The 18,579-nt window shown below is 33.8% G+C and overlaps 1 protein-coding gene across 2 annotated transcripts in view; it reads right to left on the reverse strand.

Moving 5' to 3' along the window:
- Nucleotides 1-8,515: 8,515 nt before the first annotated feature.
- Nucleotides 8,516-18,579, reverse strand: part of NAALAD2 (N-acetylated alpha-linked acidic dipeptidase 2) — a 41,137-nt gene continuing 31,073 nt past the window's right edge. For both annotated transcript variants that reach the window (XM_036258511.1, XM_036258512.1), the window contains 3 exons: nt 17,030-17,111; nt 16,761-16,853; nt 8,516-8,775 (listed from right to left, as the gene is read on the reverse strand). In XM_036258511.1, the coding sequence (XP_036114404.1) occupies nt 8,586-8,775; nt 16,761-16,853; nt 17,030-17,111 (365 nt within the window). In that variant the 3' untranslated portion in view covers nt 8,516-8,585. The remainder of the gene's footprint in view (nt 8,776-16,760; nt 16,854-17,029; nt 17,112-18,579) is intronic.

Here is an 18,579-nt window from a genome sequence, read left to right on the forward strand (position 1 = left end):
GAATATATGCATTGATTAACAAATTAGAATTTGTTTGCAACTAATTGGAAAACAATTTTATCAGTACCTATATTACTTGCCAATCAGTATTGTTTAAGACTATAGGAAACATTATAAATAAGAGTACAGAGGTATGAATTTGGTTATAATTCATCATTTTATAAGACTAAGCAATAATGTTAACTATTTCTTCATTATTTATAAAGTCTTGATATGGTGTTATGGCTAAATTGTATCTGAATCATAGCCTACACCCTCTTTAAATTTTTAATTACATATAAAGAGAAACTAAATATATATCTGACTTTCCTGATGTTAAACTGTATCTATAAAATTATAGATTAAAAGGCTTATGGAAATACATTAGAGTTTCAGAGAATTAAATATTTAAGCTTTGCTTTATGACGACTAGTAAATGTTAAATAAAATAGGGTAATTATTTTATAGTTATTTTTTAGGCTTTAATGAACAGTTTGACAATTCTAGGTGATACAGTGTTGATTATGTATTGTACTTTATTAAATAGGTTACACAGAATTTGAACCCATCAAAGGATAGGTTGCTTTTGAGGTAGTGCAGAGCTCATGAAGAAAATGAAAAATGTTATGAAGGCCAAAACTCTGGCATAATTTTTAGGGCATGAATTATGCTTACATAGATTAAAATGATTATTTTCTAAATCCCTTGAGTGTTTTTTCCCTTTTGGGATGAATAGAACTGTTATAAAGGAAAATTGGCAGAAGTACAATTTTAACAAGTTAGTATATCTCACCCTACTACCTTTAGCAAATAACTGTTAGATGTAGTTATGTAATTACCTGATGGTTTAGCTGTGTTACAAATAAATATGTAAAAAATCTGGCAACTAGGCTTTTATGACACTAAAATACTATGGCAAGAAATTTTTGGCAGTAAAAATCAGACCCAGATAGAGTATATAAGTTTATAGTGAATTGAATTTAAAATTTTGAAAGTTATCTTATAATTTAGGAACCTGGGTTCGTTTGGACACATGCAATATTTATTGTTTAGGGGAGATGTTGCTACTTATTTTGATTTGAGGTAATTAATATATTCTTTTGTTTGGTTTTCTTCTTTGAGGCTATTTTCCAATACCTTAATACATTGTTTAATTGAACAGTTATTTAAAGCAAATGGATTATACACCTAAGAGTTAGTTACAAAGCACTGACTTTTTTATTGTCTTTGGATATAGCATATGTATTTAGTCTGGTTACATTAGTGGCCCTTCTGTTTCTTGTTTCCATAAACCTCTGAATTTGTTGCTCAAATAAAAATCTAAATGACACCTCTCTTCAACTCATACATATATAAGAGGACACATTTATAATTAGGTAAAATATGTTTTACTTTTATCAATCTATCAAAAAAAAAGAAAAAAATGGTACCTAATTTGACAGCTAAACTAACCTTGAGAAGCATTATTTTCTTGCCTAGCACATTTGCTAGTGTAAACTAAGAAGTTGAGCTTTTATTTCTTTCAACCTCTTATTTTTAGCTAAGTTTAGATTTACAGAAGAGCTGCAAAAAAAGTAGAGTTCTCTATGTGCTATATTCTTCCCCATATGTGAAAATCTTACATAATCATAGAACATTTCCAAAACCAAGAATTTGTCTTGGTACAATACTGTTAACTAAAGTAGAATGTTAATTTTGACCATCTGTTTTTAGAGGAACACTATTAAAGGGTAGTTTTTGAGACCTATCCTAGTTTTTGGTAATAATTTAAGCCAGGAATTTATAAACCATTAAAAATATAAATTGAAATCAACTACCATAGACAAATGGTATAGATCAAAGATGTAACTTCTTGTTCTAACCATATACTGGCAAAGGACTGTAATGATCTATTTTATTAGAATTTATATTTTATACCATAGATTTTAATTTTACGTGTAACTACTTTAGTTTGATTTTCTTTAGACAATTCTTCTGCCATTTAAGGGTAAAAAGAACCTTAAAAGAGTTCTTGCAAATACATTAAGTGACTTTGGATTATTGCTCTGCCACTGCTTGCTTTAAAAAAAAATCTTTTTCCAGCCTGAAAATGCTTGTCATGCACACACCCACAATAAAATTTTTAAAAGCTCATTTATGAGGTTTGATGTCAGTTTTAGGGCATTTGGGTATGTACAACTTTTTTTAAAACAGCCAGATACTCTCAAGTTATCTGTTAGAACGTTAATAGGTTTTTTGTTTCATTACAAATTACTTTGATCTAGCACTCATATTTGGTATTTGTTTTGATTCTGTTGGTTATATCATAATTCCTTGTCCACAGTTATAAAATGAAAGCTAAATCCATCTTATGTTTAGGTTTTGTTATTTGTTTGTTTGTTTGTTTTTTTATTTCTTTGAATTATTGGTTTGTTGAGTAGCTGGGAAGTTTTTTTTTTGTTTTGTTTTTTTACCTGATTACCTGATTGCTTTCCAAGTATCTTACAACTTAGACGCATCTGGAATTGTTGCAAGGCCTGCCTTGTTAGTAAGGATTGGTGCCTGGGGTTGTGTACGTGTGGCATTATCCCTAAAATACTGGGCTTGTGCATTTTCTTCTGTGTAGTTATTGCTTGATGTTAAGTTTTTATATAGTTCTTAGTTGTGAAGAATTCCTTCAGGAACAGTTTTTCTGAAAAGCATGTTTTTATTAAATGCTAATAAATGACTTTTTAGTTTTCCACTTTACTGGGCCATCTCTAATGTCTGTTAAAGTGAAATAAAACTTCTAGCCTTTAACATTTTTATGTTGCTTAAAGAACATGCAAAATAAATTATTCTTGCTATTCATTTTTGACTAAGCTACTGTCCAGATGATCAGATTATTAAATTCATCTTTTTTAAGACTTTGATAATTTAAGTGAAAGTACTGGTTAAGCCTGGAACAGGGAAACTTCCCTCCTCCAAAAATACTAGGTGGGTGTATTAATTAATGCTTTTTAAGATGCATATTCTTTCATAATGCTATTCTTTCTTTCATAATGCTTATTTCAATTTGAAGTTCCATACTTCTTTTTATTTTATTTCTATGATTAATTTGTCAGTGTCTGTATCTTCTTATAGACCGCATATGGCTTTATGTTTGGGCCAGTCGTTTTATCCTCATTTCTAATATGGTACTTGGCATGTTGGTTGACTTTTGTAAATATCAAGACATGCAGGACTTGTGATGGGCCAGTCACTGTTCTAATGACTTCAGTGAATATAAACTTGATCCTCATGACAACCTTGTCAGGTAAGTTCTATTAATATATTACAGGAGAGGAAACTGATCTATGGCATAGGTTGAATAACTTGACCTAAGTCAAAACAAGTGAGAATTCAAACTTGGGCATCCTGGCTTTGTGTTCTGCGCTCTTCACTATTCTCTGCTGCTTATGTTCGTCAGTTGTATTAATAGATTCCGTAAAACATTGACACATGGCATGAAAAACTAGTAACTCTGTGTTTGGTCACTAGGAACACATTTTTTAGTTTTATATATTTAGAAAATAAATTTATAGAATAAAATATGTAGTCCTTTTGCCTGAATGGTTTTGGTTATAATAATAAGTGGATTAAAAAGTCATCATTTGTTATTTGACAACTCTTAGGGTCCCTAGCTTATCTAAACAGCCTTCAAATAAGTTTCAGAATTATCTGTTAAAAAAAAAAAGGTTTCCATTGCCATTTTGATAGTGATATGTACTTTGTATATATCTCGTTGATGGGAATTTATATCTACATGTTAGATAAAATGTGTAATGAAATAGCATCAAACTTACTGTTTTTGCTGTTACTAGGAATTTATTTAGAGTATCTGCAACTCTAAATGAGATACTTGCATAGGAAAGAAAGACATAAGATTGTAAACATGCAGACAGATACAAAGGATCATTTGAATATTTTTATTTTTGTCTTCTAGGTCAGATCTGTGGTTACCAAAAAAAAAAAAATATCAATTCTAGACCAATGTTATCAACATCTCAGAATCTGTTAGAAATGATTTTTTTTTTTTTTCTCCTTTAACATCATACCTACTGAATCAGAACCTGGGAGGGGGTTTGCAGAAATATAATAGGATTTGAAAACACTAGCAGCATGAAAGTCTAATTAAGCTAGCAATTTTTTTACTTTTATCAACTTGATTTCTTTTAAATTAACTTTCTGTTTTATAACACTCTTTGGATTTAAAGAAAAATTTTAAAGATAATGCAGACCATTTCCATATACTTCACACTCAGTTTCCCCTATTATTAACATCTTAACATTAGTGTGGTACATTTGTTAGAATTAATGAACCAATATTGGTGCAATAACTGAAGTCCATACTTCATTCAGATTTCTCTAGAGTTTACCTACTGTCTTTTTTCTGTTCTAGGATACCACATTGCATTTAGTCACCTTGGGCTCTTCTTTGCTTTGATGGTTTCTTAGAGTCTCTTCAAAATCCTAACAGTTTTGAGAAGTGTTGGGTATTTTGTAGATTGTCCCTGAAATTGGATTTGTCTGTTGTTTTCTTACAATGAAATTTATGTGTTTTAAGAAAGAAAACTAAAGTGTTACTCTCATTGGTAGTATCAGAGGTTATACTGTCAATGTGACTTATTTTGATTACTTTGCTAAGGTACTGTTTATCAGTTTTGTAACTGTAAAAGTTTTCCCCTTTTCATCCATCCTTAGAAGGAAGTCACTATGTGCACTTCACACTTAAAAAGGATTTGGGAGTTACGTTCTACCTCTTGAGGGCTGAGTATCTACATATATTGTTTAAAATTTTTGTTCGTGGGAGATTTCTCTCTAATCCCCCTTTATTTAATTATTTATATCAATATGGATTGTATTTTATATTTTGAGTTATAATTTGTTATTGCTTTAGTTTCTCAAATTGTTCCAGCTTTGGTTATTGTGACCTTTTTATTTGGCTCCTGTGTTCCTTTGCCGTTCTGTCATAGTGGGTTTTTTTGGTTTTGTTGCTGTTTGTTTTTTGTGTTGTTTGTTTAACAATTTTTTACTTGCTGGCACTTGAAGATGCTGTAGTCAACTATTTGTCCAAGGATTCTGGTCCTTTTTATTGGAGAATTGTATTAGAAACCAATATCTGTATGTTAGGTATTCTCACTGCTACTGAGGTGTGTTTGCTTCTAGGAGCACTCTGCTGACAAACAGGCCTCTGCTTCTACAAAAGATTCCAACAAGGAAAATAATAGGTCATTAAAAACTTTGCTCAAGATAAACCTATAAAGAGTTCCTGTGGTCGATTTTATGGATGGATTTCAGTATTTGTGTATGTATGAAACCTAATGAGCACTTAAGGAGGAGCCATGCCAATGCTATAAAATAAAGCAGTTTCTTTTTTAAAAATATATCTGACATTTTGTAACATTGTGTAATTAATGCGAACATGTTAATTTGATACATTTGTATATTGTAATATTTGCAATACAGTAATATTAGTACCTTTATCATGTTGCATAATTATCCTTTCTTTTTGGTAGTTGGAATAATTTAGTTCTTCTCTCTCAGCAAGTTTGAGGTTTATAATACTGCATTTTTGTGGATATTCACTGTACTGTGAATTTAATTTCTAGGGCTTATTTACTTATTCTAGATTTGTATCCTCAAACAACATCTGTCTTGTTCCCCCGATCCTCATCCCTTGATAACCACCATTTTATTCTCTGTTCTACAAGTTGAACTTTTTAAAATTCCGCATATAAGTGATACCATACAATACTTGTCTTTTTCTGTTTGACGTATCTTACTTAGCATAGTGTGCTCAAAGTCCACTCATGTTTTCGCAAATGTCGGAATGTCCTCAATCTCTCCTGGTATATATGTACCATATTTTTTTTATTCTGTGGATGACACTCATTGTTTCAATACCTTGGTTACTGTAAATAATGCTGCAGTGAACATGGAGATACATATATATTTTCAATAATGTTTTTTATTTTCTTCAAATACCCAGAAATGGAATTGGTGGATGATATGGTTGTTCTATCTTTAATTTTTTGAGGACCCTTCATACTGATGTTCTATAAGGCAACACCACACCTATTTACATTCCACCCACAATGCATAAGGATTCCATTTCCTCCAGATCCTCACTAGAACTTATGTCGTGTGTTCTTTAATAGCCATTCTATTCATGTGTGATGTCTCATCATGGTTTTAATTTCCATTTCCCTGATGATTATTGATTGATATTGAGTAATTTTTTATGTATCTTGGCCATTTGGATGTCTTCTTTGGAAAGATACTTTTTAAAATTTTTTTTGTTAGAGTTGCATAAATTCTTTATATATTTTATTAACCCCTTATCAGATACAAGGTTTACCATTAAAAAAAAATTTTTTTTCCTCCCATTTTGTAGGTTCCCTTTTAATTTTTTAAATATTTCTTTTGCTGTGTAAAAGTTTTAAATTTTGATTTAGTCCCATTTGTTGGTTTTTGCATATGTTGTTTGTGCCTTTCTTGTCATATTTAAGAAATCATTTCAAATACCCATGTTAAAAAGCTGCTTCCCTATGTTTTCTTCTAGGAGTTTTATAGCATCAGGTCTTATGTTTAAGTCTTTGATTAATTTTGAATTTTTGTGAGTGGTGTAAGATAGGGGTCCAGTTTCATTGCTTTGCATGTGTTTTTCCAGTTTTCCCAGCACAATTTCCCCAGATTATTCTTTCCCCATTGAGTGCCCTTGGCTCCCTTGTCAAATGTTATTTGACCATGAGTAGGGGTTAATTCTGAATTCTATTCTATTCCATTTGTCTGTGTCTATTTTTCTTATTAGTACCATACTGTTCTTATTGCTGTAGCTTTGTAATACAGAAAATGTGGTACCCCCAGCTTTGTTCTTTCTGCTCTGGATTGCTTTGCTATTTGGGGTCTTTTGTGGTTCTATACAAATTTCAGGATTTCTTCTTCTATTTGGTGAAGAATGTCATTGGTATTTTGATGGGAATTGCATCAAATATATAGATGATTTTAGCTTGCCTGAGCATTAGAACAGGATTAATTCTTCCAATCCATAAACTTGGGATGTATTTTGCATTTGTTTGTGTCGTCTTTGATTTCTTTCAGCAAAGTCATATAGATTTTGTTATAAATATCTTTCACTTTCTTGGCTGAATTTAGCCCTAAGTATTTCATTATTTGTGGTGTTATTGTGAATAGGATCATTTTGTTTTGTTTTTTAAAGATGTTTCATCTTTAGTGTATAGACATATAACTGATTTCTCTGTTTATTTTGTATCCAGAAACTTGACGATTTTAAAATCAGGATATCCAACAGTCTTTTGGTTAATTCTTTGATTATCTGTGTACAAAATCTTATCATCTGCAAATAGTAACAGGTTTACTTCTTCCTTCTTAATTTGGACGCTTTTTATTTGATTGTCTTGCCTAACTGCTGTAGCTAGTACTTCCAGTGCAATATTGAATAAAGGTAGTGGGAATGGGCATCCTTGTCCTGTTCCTGATCACTGAGAAAAAGCTTTCAGTTTTTTCTCCATTGAGTATTATATTAGCTGTGGGTTTACCATTTTGGGCCTTTATTATGTTGAGATACGTTTTTTTCTGTATGCAGTCTCCTGTGGGTTTTAAATATTTTTTAAAAAGTATTTTGTCAAATGCTTAATTTTTTGCATCTATTGAGACGTGATTTTTACTTTTCATTTATTAATATAATGTATTACATTTATCGATTTGCATATGTTGAACCATCTTTGCATTGCAGGGATAAATCTCATGTGGTCATGGTGTATAATCCTTTTTATTTGTTGAGGATTTTTGTATATCTATCTATTCATCAAGGATATTGATGTATAGTTTTCTTGTGGTATCCTTATCTGGCTTTGGTATCAGGGCAGTGCTGGCCTGAAAGAATGTGTTTGGAAGTATTTCCTCTTCCACCTACTTGCTCCAGACCATCACTGATCTAATTGATTTCTAACACCATAGATTAGTTTTGCTTCTTCGTCATATAAACAATCATTTGCTATGTATTCTTTTGTTTCTGGCTTCTTTCCCTCAACAACGTCTGCCAATAATATTACATGTATTGGCAGTTAATTCATTTTAATGATAAATTGTATTCCATTATGGATATACCACAACTTATCCATTGAATTCATCCACTTTAAGGTCCTAGCAACATGCATATGATCTTTTTGTGATATTTGTGCTTCTCTTTAGTAAATACCTAGAAGTGGAATTTTGGCATCATAAAGTAAATACATGTTTTACTGTATAGGAAACTGCCAAACTGTTTTTGTAAAGTGGGTATGCCATTTTACATTTCTACCAACAATGTCTGAGAGTTCAAGTTTATTGCCATATTTCATTTTAGGAAATTTTCAGATACTTTGTCTCATTCTGCCACATGACTACAGTGTTTGGTTTTGTTTTGTTTTGTTTTATTAGATTAACACATTGATAATGAAGTTACAAATTCTTAAAGAGCCAAAAACCTCTTTACAGATGAGCAAGGTGGAAGTCTCAAATCAAACGACATGAACAGAAAAATGAGTTTTATCCTCAGACGTCCAGTAGTATTTTTAATGGATAAACACTTGGCTGAGACCTTACTAGACCACTTCTTTCAGTGTCCCTGCTGCCGCTTGAATTGTGAAGGCTGCAGCAGAAATGTGTTTCCTTACTTCTGTCCATGCGGAACGTGGGTCTGCTTTATTTTCAATATCGAACATAGCATCATAGATCCCAGGAAATGATTCTCCAGCGTATTTGTTGTGCCTACTTGGAGCAAAGATGATGTGCCTGTGAGAAAAAACATAAGACAGGTTGAACTAAAGAGTATACATACATTATATCTTATATGCCTTTTTTATTTTTTGGTCAGAAAAAGATGATTTTATTAGTTTTTTCATTGGTATTATATGCCTTTTTTAAGTCTGTTCCCTTTTGTTAGATCACATCTTGTTATATTAATTATTCTGTCTTCTGGCATTTAATTTTGTTACTCCAAAATGAAGACACACATGATTTACTTGAGATACTTATGTAACAGTACAATTTTAAGCAAAGAAAAGAACACTATGCATTTGTTAAGACCTGTCTCATGAGTCATATTGCCAACCCATTCAGATGGAAGAGAAGGTTCTTTTAAGTTGTATGCATTAGATGTCTAACTGCCCGGACCTCCACAGTGATAAAATGTGTGCTTTATGGATATATTTAATAAAAGGATTTTAGAGATTCAGGAAGAATGGCAGTTGTTCCCAGTAGGCTTCAGACAGTAAAAAGCAATACTAAAAACTTGTATTCCCAAAATATAGATGCTAAGAATAATGAAATCCATTCCACAAAAGTGAAACAGTTATAATATGGGTTGCCCACAAAGAAAGTTTTGCAATAGATTTCCAATTTCGTTTCCTAAGTAGCTCAAGAGATCAAGCTACATATTTTATTAAACATTCTTATCAGAAATTCTGTCCAACACTAAAATCATACAGCTTCTTCGAACTATATGGGACGATACTTTGTAAAACAATATGGAACTGTATTAAATCAGTATTAATGATCAGAGAATTTATAAAGTTAATTTGATTTCCCAAAGTACATCATTATTTATTACTCTTGGCTTTTAATATAGCCTCAAATGGCTCTTTCTTAGTAAAACGAGTATTAAGTGCTACCCTGTAAGCATTGATACTGTGACCTATATATGATTTGAGATATTGGAGATACAGGTCACTGCTGTACCTTAGTTATCCTGGCCTTCTGGAGAACTGTAAAGGGAGAGTGAAGTAAAAAAAAAAAAAAAATCATTGATACAGGAATCAAACCAACCTTGTTTGAATCATTGACCTGGCATCTCTGGTCTTGGGAAATTCCCTGACTTCAAAACTTGTCCCATATGTGTAAAAGAAAAATAATACAGGCTCTGCCTAGAGTAGCGACTGAGTTTTGGAGTCAGAATGCCTGTTTTAAAATCAGAAGGCTGTCATATTTACCTTATGACCTCCCACTGATTATTTAACGTCCCTGTGTTTATTTTCTTTTTCTTTTATAGTTGACAGTATTAGGGATGCCCCCGTTCTCCCCCACTTTGCCCCCTCCACTCAGACCTTACCCCCACCCAGGCCTTTACCATACTATTGTCTGTGTACATGGGCTATGCATGTAAGTATATAAATTCTTTGGTTTATCTCTTCCCGTCCTCCCCTACCTTTTTCCCTTCTGAGATATGTCAGTCTGTTCCATGCCTCTGGACTTATTTTGTAGGTCAATTTATTTTGTTCATTATATTCCAAAAATAAGTGAGATCATGTGATACTTATCTTTCTGTAACTGGCTTATTTCACATAGCATAATAATTCTCCAGGTCTATCCATGCTGTCGCAAAGGGTACAAGATCCTTCTTTTTTACAGCTGCATAGTAATCCATTGTGTAAATGTACCACAACTTTTTTATCCACTCATCTACTGATGGGCATTCAGGCTGTTTCCAAATCTTAGCTATTATAAACACAGCTGCTATCAACATGGGGATGCATATATTCTTTCTTATTGGTGTTTCTGGGTTTTTAGGATATATTCCTGGAATTGGGGTTGCTGGGTCAAATGGCAGTTCTATTTTTAATTTGGAGGGGAAACTCCAAAATTAAATGCACCAGTCAGCATTCCCACCAGCATTTGTTATTTGTTGATTTATTGATGGTAGCCATTCTGACAGGTGTGAGGTTATATCTCATTGCAGTTTTAATTTGCATTTCTCTAATGATTTCATGTTTAAAATGGGAGTTACAATAGTGCTGTTCTCAAGGATTGTTGTGAGACTCAAATGATGGACGGAAACCACTTAGTATAACTTGATATTTAGTAAATACTCAGTAATTATTAGCTATTTTTTCTGAGGCTAAATCTTTTCCATAATTCCTCAGAAGTGAGGAATCTTGTAATTTGAGACAACATGGATTTACCTAGAGGGTATTAGGCCAACTGAAATAAGTCAGACAGAGAGAAACAAATCCTTTATGGTTTCACTTAGATGTAGAATCGAAATGAAAAATAAAACAAAACCAGACTCAGAAACAGATCAAAAACTGGTAGTTGCCAGAAAGGGAGCAAGGTGGGACAGGGGAAATGTCTGCACAGTGGCAGGTGATTGCATTGTAAGGTATATAAATATTGAAATCACTATACTGTACACCTGAAACTAATGTTGTATACCCACCACACTTAAATACATTTTAAAAAGTAGGTAGTCAGCTAAAAGAAACAATCTAACAATGGACAATGCTCAACCAATTCAAATACCCTTTCATGAATGATAGACCCCCAAAACTACTCTGGCCCCAGTACAATTCAAACTCTGATCTAGTTTTCAAGTTTTAAACTGTATTATGAAAATTTATTACCCTCCACAATGAACATTTCTAAAATTCAAGAGGTAGCAAGAACTACAACAGACTATAGACTATCATCCTTTTGTTCAACTTTTCCCTCAGTACATAATGAAAATGCTTTGCAGTTTTTAAAGACTTCTGCATACCTATTTCATTTGATGTTGACAAGAAAAGTAAACTTTATTTAATATTCCATATTACAGAATGTGTTAATTTTCTATAGTTTTTGTAACAATTTACCACAAACTTAGGGACTTTAAACAACACAGTTTTATTGTCTTATAGTTCTGTTGGAAATCTGCCAATGGCTTTTACTGGGCTGAAATCAAGGTATAAGCAGGGTTGTATTCTGTGGAGGTTTTAGGGGAGAATCCATTTCCTTATGGTTTTCTACAGGCTTCTCTCAATTTTCCATCTGCAGAACCAGCAACAGCAGATCAGAGTGAGTCCTCCTCACATGGCATTGCTCTAACTTGCTGTTCTTCCCCTCTCTCCCTTTTAAGGGCTCTTGTGATACATGATTGTGCCTACCCCAGTAGTCCAGGAAAATTTTCCTATTGTAAGGTCATCCGATTAGCACCTGAATTCCATCTGCTACCTTAATTCCTCTGCTATTACCTAACATTTTCAGAGGTTCTGGGTATTATGAAATGGATGGACATCTTTGTGAGACACCCTTATTTTGTAAAGCAATTAACTTATGAAAATTTCCTTAGAGAATAAGTGACAAAAGTATTAGAATGTGTAAAAGGAGCTCAGTGAAGTATAGTGAAGGAAATATTACCTATTTAGATTGTGATAATTCAATATATTCACAATTCAGTTAAGTTTGCAGAAATTTTCAAGCATGCATTTTACTCTAACACATTTGTACTTCTGAATTTTAAGATGAGTATTTTAAGTATATTCTACAGTAAAAACATTTTCTTTTAAAATATGTATAATTTTTCCTGATCCATATATACATACATGTATAATATATATATCTATAGAATACATATATGTGTACACACAGGGTTATTTGTTTTTTAATCCAGTGTTTATCAGTTCTAAGTGATTAGAAAAGTTTTACTACATTACAAATCTGGTAATTTTCTTGAAGTTCATGAAAGAACAGAACTTGAAATTGACACTGATCCAATACATTTTACAGAAAAATTATTTTTGCTATTAACCATTGTCCCCTCTGTGCCCTTTTTCGTTCTGCAGTGCCCCAGCCCCCAGCCCCGCAATCACCACACTGTTGTCCATGCCCATGAGTTCTCTTCCCCTTTTGCTCATTCCCTCCACTCCCCAACCCTCACCAGAGCTCTCTACCTGCTCCCTATCTGTGAATCTGTGTCTATTTTGGTTGGTAGTTCAGTGTGTTCATTAAATTTCACATATGAGTGAAATCATATGGCACTTGTCTTTCTCTGACTGGCTTATTTCATTCAGCATAATGTTCTCCAGGTCCATCCATGCTGATGCAAAGGGTAAAATTTTCTAAAATGAAGTTTTATTTAAAGGAATGAAAACTTCTGGACATCTGATATTAGTGTTAGCTACATTTCTTAAAGGAGTTATTGGGAAAAGTGGGAGTATGTAATACATAATTAATAAAATAATTGTTACAATCAGAAAGGGAAAAAATTCCATATTACTGTAGCCTGAAGCAGCAATATGAACTGCTATTTTTAAATTACTTTTTTATTATTGAGGTATAATTGAAATGTAACATTGTGTTTCAGGTACGACATAATGATTCTGTATCTGCATGTATTACCTAATGACCACCACACTAAGTCTAGTTAACATCTCTCACCTGTTACAAAAAATTTTTCTTAAGAGGACTTTTAAGATGTACTCTCTTAACTTTAAGATATACAATACAGTAGTGTTAACTAGAGTCACCATGTTGTACATTACATTCCCATGACTTATTTTGTAACTGGGAGTTTGTAACTTTTGACCACCTTCATCCAGTTTGACACCTTTCCACCCCCACTCCACTCCTCTGAGAACCACCAGTCTGTTCCCTGTATCTATGAGCTGGTTTTACGTGTTTTGTTTTTTAATGCCATATATGTGAAATCATGTGGTATTATCTGTGTCTGATGTATTTCACTTAGCATAAGGCCCTCAGTGTGCATCCATGTTGTTGCAAATGACAAGATTTCATTCTTTTTATGGCTGGATAATATTTCATTTTGTATGTATATCTGTAACTTTATCTATAGATAGATATTTCACATTTTCTTTATTGATAGACACAGGTTGTTTCCATATCTTGACTATTGTAAATAATGCTGTAATCACATAGGGGTAATATTTTTTTAAATGATTGCTTTGGTTGCTTCCTATAAATACCCAGAAGTGGAATTTCTGGATCATATGGTAGTTCTATTTTTAATGTTTTGAGATACCTTCATATTCACTCGTTTCCCTTTTCTCTTACATCCTAATGCTTATTATTTCTTAGAATCAAAACCACAATGAGATGTTACCTCTAACCTTAAACATTTCTCTAATACTTTGTGATGTGAAACACGTTTTCATGTGCCTCTTGGCCATCTGTATGTCTTTTTAGGAAAAGTGTCTATTTAGATCCTTTTATTATTTCTTAATTAGGTAGTTTTGTTGTTAATGTTTTATGAGTTTTTTATGTATTTTGAATATTGACCCCTTATTGATATTAGGAAATGTCTTCTCCCATTTGGTTGGTTGCCTTTTTGTTTTGTTGATGGTTTCCTTTGCTGTGCAGAAACTTTTTAATTTGATGTAGACCCATTTGTTTCCCTTGTCATTGGAATCAAATCCAAAAAACATTGCTACGTCCAGCTTAGCACCTATATTTTTTGTACGTACTTTGTTTACAGATCCTACATTCAACTCTTTAATCCATGCTGAGTTCATTTTTCTGTATGGTGTAAGATAGTGTTCTAGTTTCATTCTTTTACATGTGGTCATCTAGTTTTTCCAGCACCAATTACTTAAGAGACTTTTCTTTCTCCACTGTATATTCTTGGTGCCTTTGTTATAAATTAGTTGTCCATATTTATGTGGGTTAATTTCTGCTCTCAATTTTGTTCCACTGATTTGTGTGTGTCTTGATGTATTGACGCTTTTAGCATATAATGCCCTTCCTTGTCTTTTATTTTTGGCTTGAAGTCTGTCTGATACAAATGCAGCTAGTAGCTATTCCATTTTCTTTTGGTTTCCACTGTATGGTGGGTCTTTTTCCATCCCCTCAATTCAGTTTGTGTGTGTCCTTCTGAAGTGAGTCTCTTGTAGACAACATATACATGGGTCTTGCTTTTCTATCCATTTATATTTAAAGTAAATATTAGGATGTACTCATTGCCATTTTGTTCACTGTTTCCCTTGCTCTCTCCTGTGGATTGATGACTTAGTGGTAGGCTTAGATTTCTTTCTCATGATTATTTTGTTACCTGCTATAGGTTTTTGCTTTCTGGTTGCCATGAGGCCAACCTATGACAAGTTATAAAAGTCTGTTTTAAGTTGAATATTACTTGAATGCATTTACTCTCCCACCCATCACAGGTTTTGTTTTTGATGTCATATTTTACCACTTTTTATCTTGTGTAAAATCCGGGGGCACCAGACAGTGGTAAGAGCTCCTCTCCAAGAAATACTGGCACTCTGGAGCACAGCAGACAAAGCACAGACGGCACCAGCCCTCCAACATGTCTGGTAAGATTTACAGTTAGCTCTTAGATGTGTGGTTAGTTGGAAACCTAACCCTCAGGCTGTAATTGATAAGCTTATAGACCTTTCTCTGGAACAGTGAGCTCCTGGGTCTATTATTGCCTCATGCAGTGAGGGTGGTAGCTGTTTGAAAACTTTCTCCATTGGTTACAGTCCGATGGGACCTGGCAGCATAAGCCCCACTAACCACCAGAGCCAGGCAGAGTACCCTCCTTTCTGGGAGAAATCAAGCTGGAACAAGGCAGGAGAGCACAACTACTGCTTTCACCGGCTTCTAGAAGTGTGTCAGACCAGAAATGAATCTCAGGCCAATGGTCCTGGATCATCAAATAGACTTTCTCAGAAAGACGGGGCTGATGGTAGTCCAAGAACTGTCTCTCTGATTGTTCCAGTCCTGTGGGACCCAGGAACACAAACCCTCCTGGCCTCCAGAACCAAACCGTCCAGGGGTGTTCCCCTGGGCAGCAGCTGTAAAAACCAGGCACCAGATAAACCTGCCTCTCCAAGAGATACTGGTGGTCGGCGGGGGAGAACATAAACATGGTGCCTGCCGTTAGAAGGGAAAAGTATGGTAGCACCTGCTTTTAAAGCAAAGGGAGAGGCAAAAATGGCACCTATCATTTAGAGTCAGAAAATCTGGTTCACTGACACGAGTAATTTAGAACAAGGCAGTTCTAGGGTGTTTTCATCTGAAAAGGTGGTGAAAAGTGCTCTCACAAGGCTGTTTGTCATCAAAAGCTTACATGAAAGATAGTTCTAGATTTTGCCTTTCTTATAAATATCGGGAATTAGGCTTGAAAATCCTGTTTATAATTAGTTAAATGTTGATACTAACTCCGCTACATACTAACTTTGATAAATAAGCTTCAGGTTTCCCAGATGTAAACAGACTATAATTGCTTTCACCCTATAGGCTCATAAATTTAAGGTATGCAGAGGACTTAGCTCAGAGAAAGACACTTAGTAAATGCTATTTTTACAAAATCATAAATATGAACATTGATAAAATGAAATAGCCATCAGTTAAGTGTTTACAATATATCATTGTAATCCTCTTGCCTGTTATTAGTCTATTTAGATATTTATAAGCAAAAATCTAGATTGAAAAAGAGGCTGTTCCTTTAGGGAAAGCAAGAGAATAATCTTTAAAAACCTAAAATGTTAAATGGAAATATATCTAGATTTGATTTTGGAAAACAGAATCGAAGGGGGGAAAATTACAGGGAAATAGAACTTTATGAAGAAAACCTCCTATGAAATGGACTTCGTCTGAGAGGTAGTAAGTGCCCCATCACTGGAAGGTTCAAACAGGCTGGATAACTACATACAGGCACACCTTGGTGATAATAGCAATTCAATTCCAGACCACCACAATGAAGTGAGTTTCACCATCTTTTTGCTGGTGGAGGGTCTTGCCTTCAGTTTGTAAAAAAGGCCACATGATCTGTGAGATCGCCTTTAAAATTCTATGACTTTTTTTAACTGTCATTCATAATTTCCATCAGCAAGCAATGAAATTAATTTTTCTGATATTACAAATCAGACTGTTATGCATAAACTTATTCACTGTTCCTCTCGCATATTTACCTTCCAGTCATCTAATGACAGAGCAGACTTTGGGGATGCAGGTTTTGGTCATAGTGAGGTCTGCAGTGTCCTTTAGTGGAACACCTGTTGCTTCCTTACCTGTAGAACTTCCTCCCTGGTAAACCAAGGGGGTCGATGAATGCTCTTTCCAGGAGCATCAACTGGTCATTCACAATTCTCACTGCAAGAGGGCTTTGAGAACAAGAAACATAATTATAACTCTTACCATGGAGCCATATTTTAAAATAATATTAAATGAGAAAGCTGATGCTCCCATTTTGTAGACTGTAATTTGCGTAGCAGAATGCTTATGTGTGTAACCAGATTGCTTTTTAAAGTAGTAGGGGGGTTTTACATTTGAAACTTACTTATTAAGATCAACTTCTGTAAGTCTTCTGTGGAAATCTGAAGCAGCCTCTGAGAAGTTTTGTACAGCAGAAAATAAGGAATCTTTTAAAAACAGAAAAGTAGAAGGGAAATGAGTAAGCACACGGCCCTCATATTTAAGAGGTTTGCTTTCCTGCCCCCCCATTCCAGGTTGATATCACTGAAACTATCTTTCTACTGAGCCTTCTTGCACAACCATGGAAATTGTTTTAAATACTGTAACAAAGAAATAATGTGTCAAATAGAAAATGGCTAGATTGGTCCCTAAGAAAGTAAGTTTCAAGAGTCTAGGACATATATAATTCACACTGCTGTAAGGACTGTAAGTCCTCACTTAACACCATCAATAGGTTCTGTAACTTGAAGCAAAGCAACATAGAACAAAACCAGTTTACCAGAGGCAACTTATCTATGTTTCAACAAAACAACGTTGAATGAGATAACATTATTAGAGGACCTACTGTAGTACATTCAACATAGAATACCTAGGGCTAAAAAGATCTTTTATAAACTTTAATTTTTGTTGCATTGTTTTAAACCATGTACAAATCAAATAATAGATATTATAGGCACTATGGACAAACAGCATAGAAGAAGGAATTTTACATTTCAAATGAAGCATAGAAATCAAGATAGATAAGAACTGATGCGTCCCTGGGATTTAGTGACACAGGTGAATGAAACTTTGGCAAGAGCAATTTAGTATAGTAGTAGGAACATGAGGCAGTGGTTTGGTTAGTGGGAGGTAAAATATTGGAGACAGTAAGTGTAGATTATCCCATCCCTCAGAGCTGTTTTGTTGTTTATTGGCACTAAATGAGAAATTTTGATTGTGAAGGAAGTTAAGATAGAAAAGATATAATGTTTGATGTTGGTGCAAAATCACCAATAGAGAGGCATTCGTTAATGGATTAGGTCCTTAAGAAGGTGAATCAATTAACCTTGTATAAAGAGTCCTTCCACTGTAACTATGGTTTCTTTCTTAACTGGACCCAGACTTGTAAAAATTGCTAAAATAATTCACTAAAAGGAAATCTGGGCATTTAGGAAGAGACTGGATGGCCATGGAACTATGACTGTCCATCTTGCTGTAGGTACAGCTGTATCTCCAATTTTTTGTCTCCCTTTGTTTTCTCATCATATCAATCTAAACACAATTGTCTAAGTTTTCTTTGCTTCATTTTATTTCTGGGCTTGGTACCTGCTGCTCATCATAACTTTCTGAAGATGACTAATTCTTAGGCAGTAATACTCAGAAATCATCACTGACCTCTTTGTGCTCTATGGTACTCTCTGTGTATCTTTATAATAACTTCTCTCTCGCACTTTATCTCCTCCTTCCCCACATAAGACTTCAAGGTCTCTGAGGACAATGACTGTCTTAAACATCCTTATATATTCCAGGAAGTAACACAAGTACATATTTGATAATTATGGTATATATTCTCTCAGAATAATAAAATGGTTACAGTAAAACAGTGACAATAGGTAGCATTTATGAGCACCATGTGTCAGTCACCATTGTTTCTAT

The sequence above is a fragment of the Molossus molossus genome, unplaced genomic scaffold (genome assembly GCF_014108415.1).
Source record: "Molossus molossus isolate mMolMol1 unplaced genomic scaffold, mMolMol1.p scaffold_m16_p_13, whole genome shotgun sequence".
NCBI lineage: Eukaryota > Metazoa > Chordata > Mammalia > Chiroptera > Molossidae > Molossus > Molossus molossus.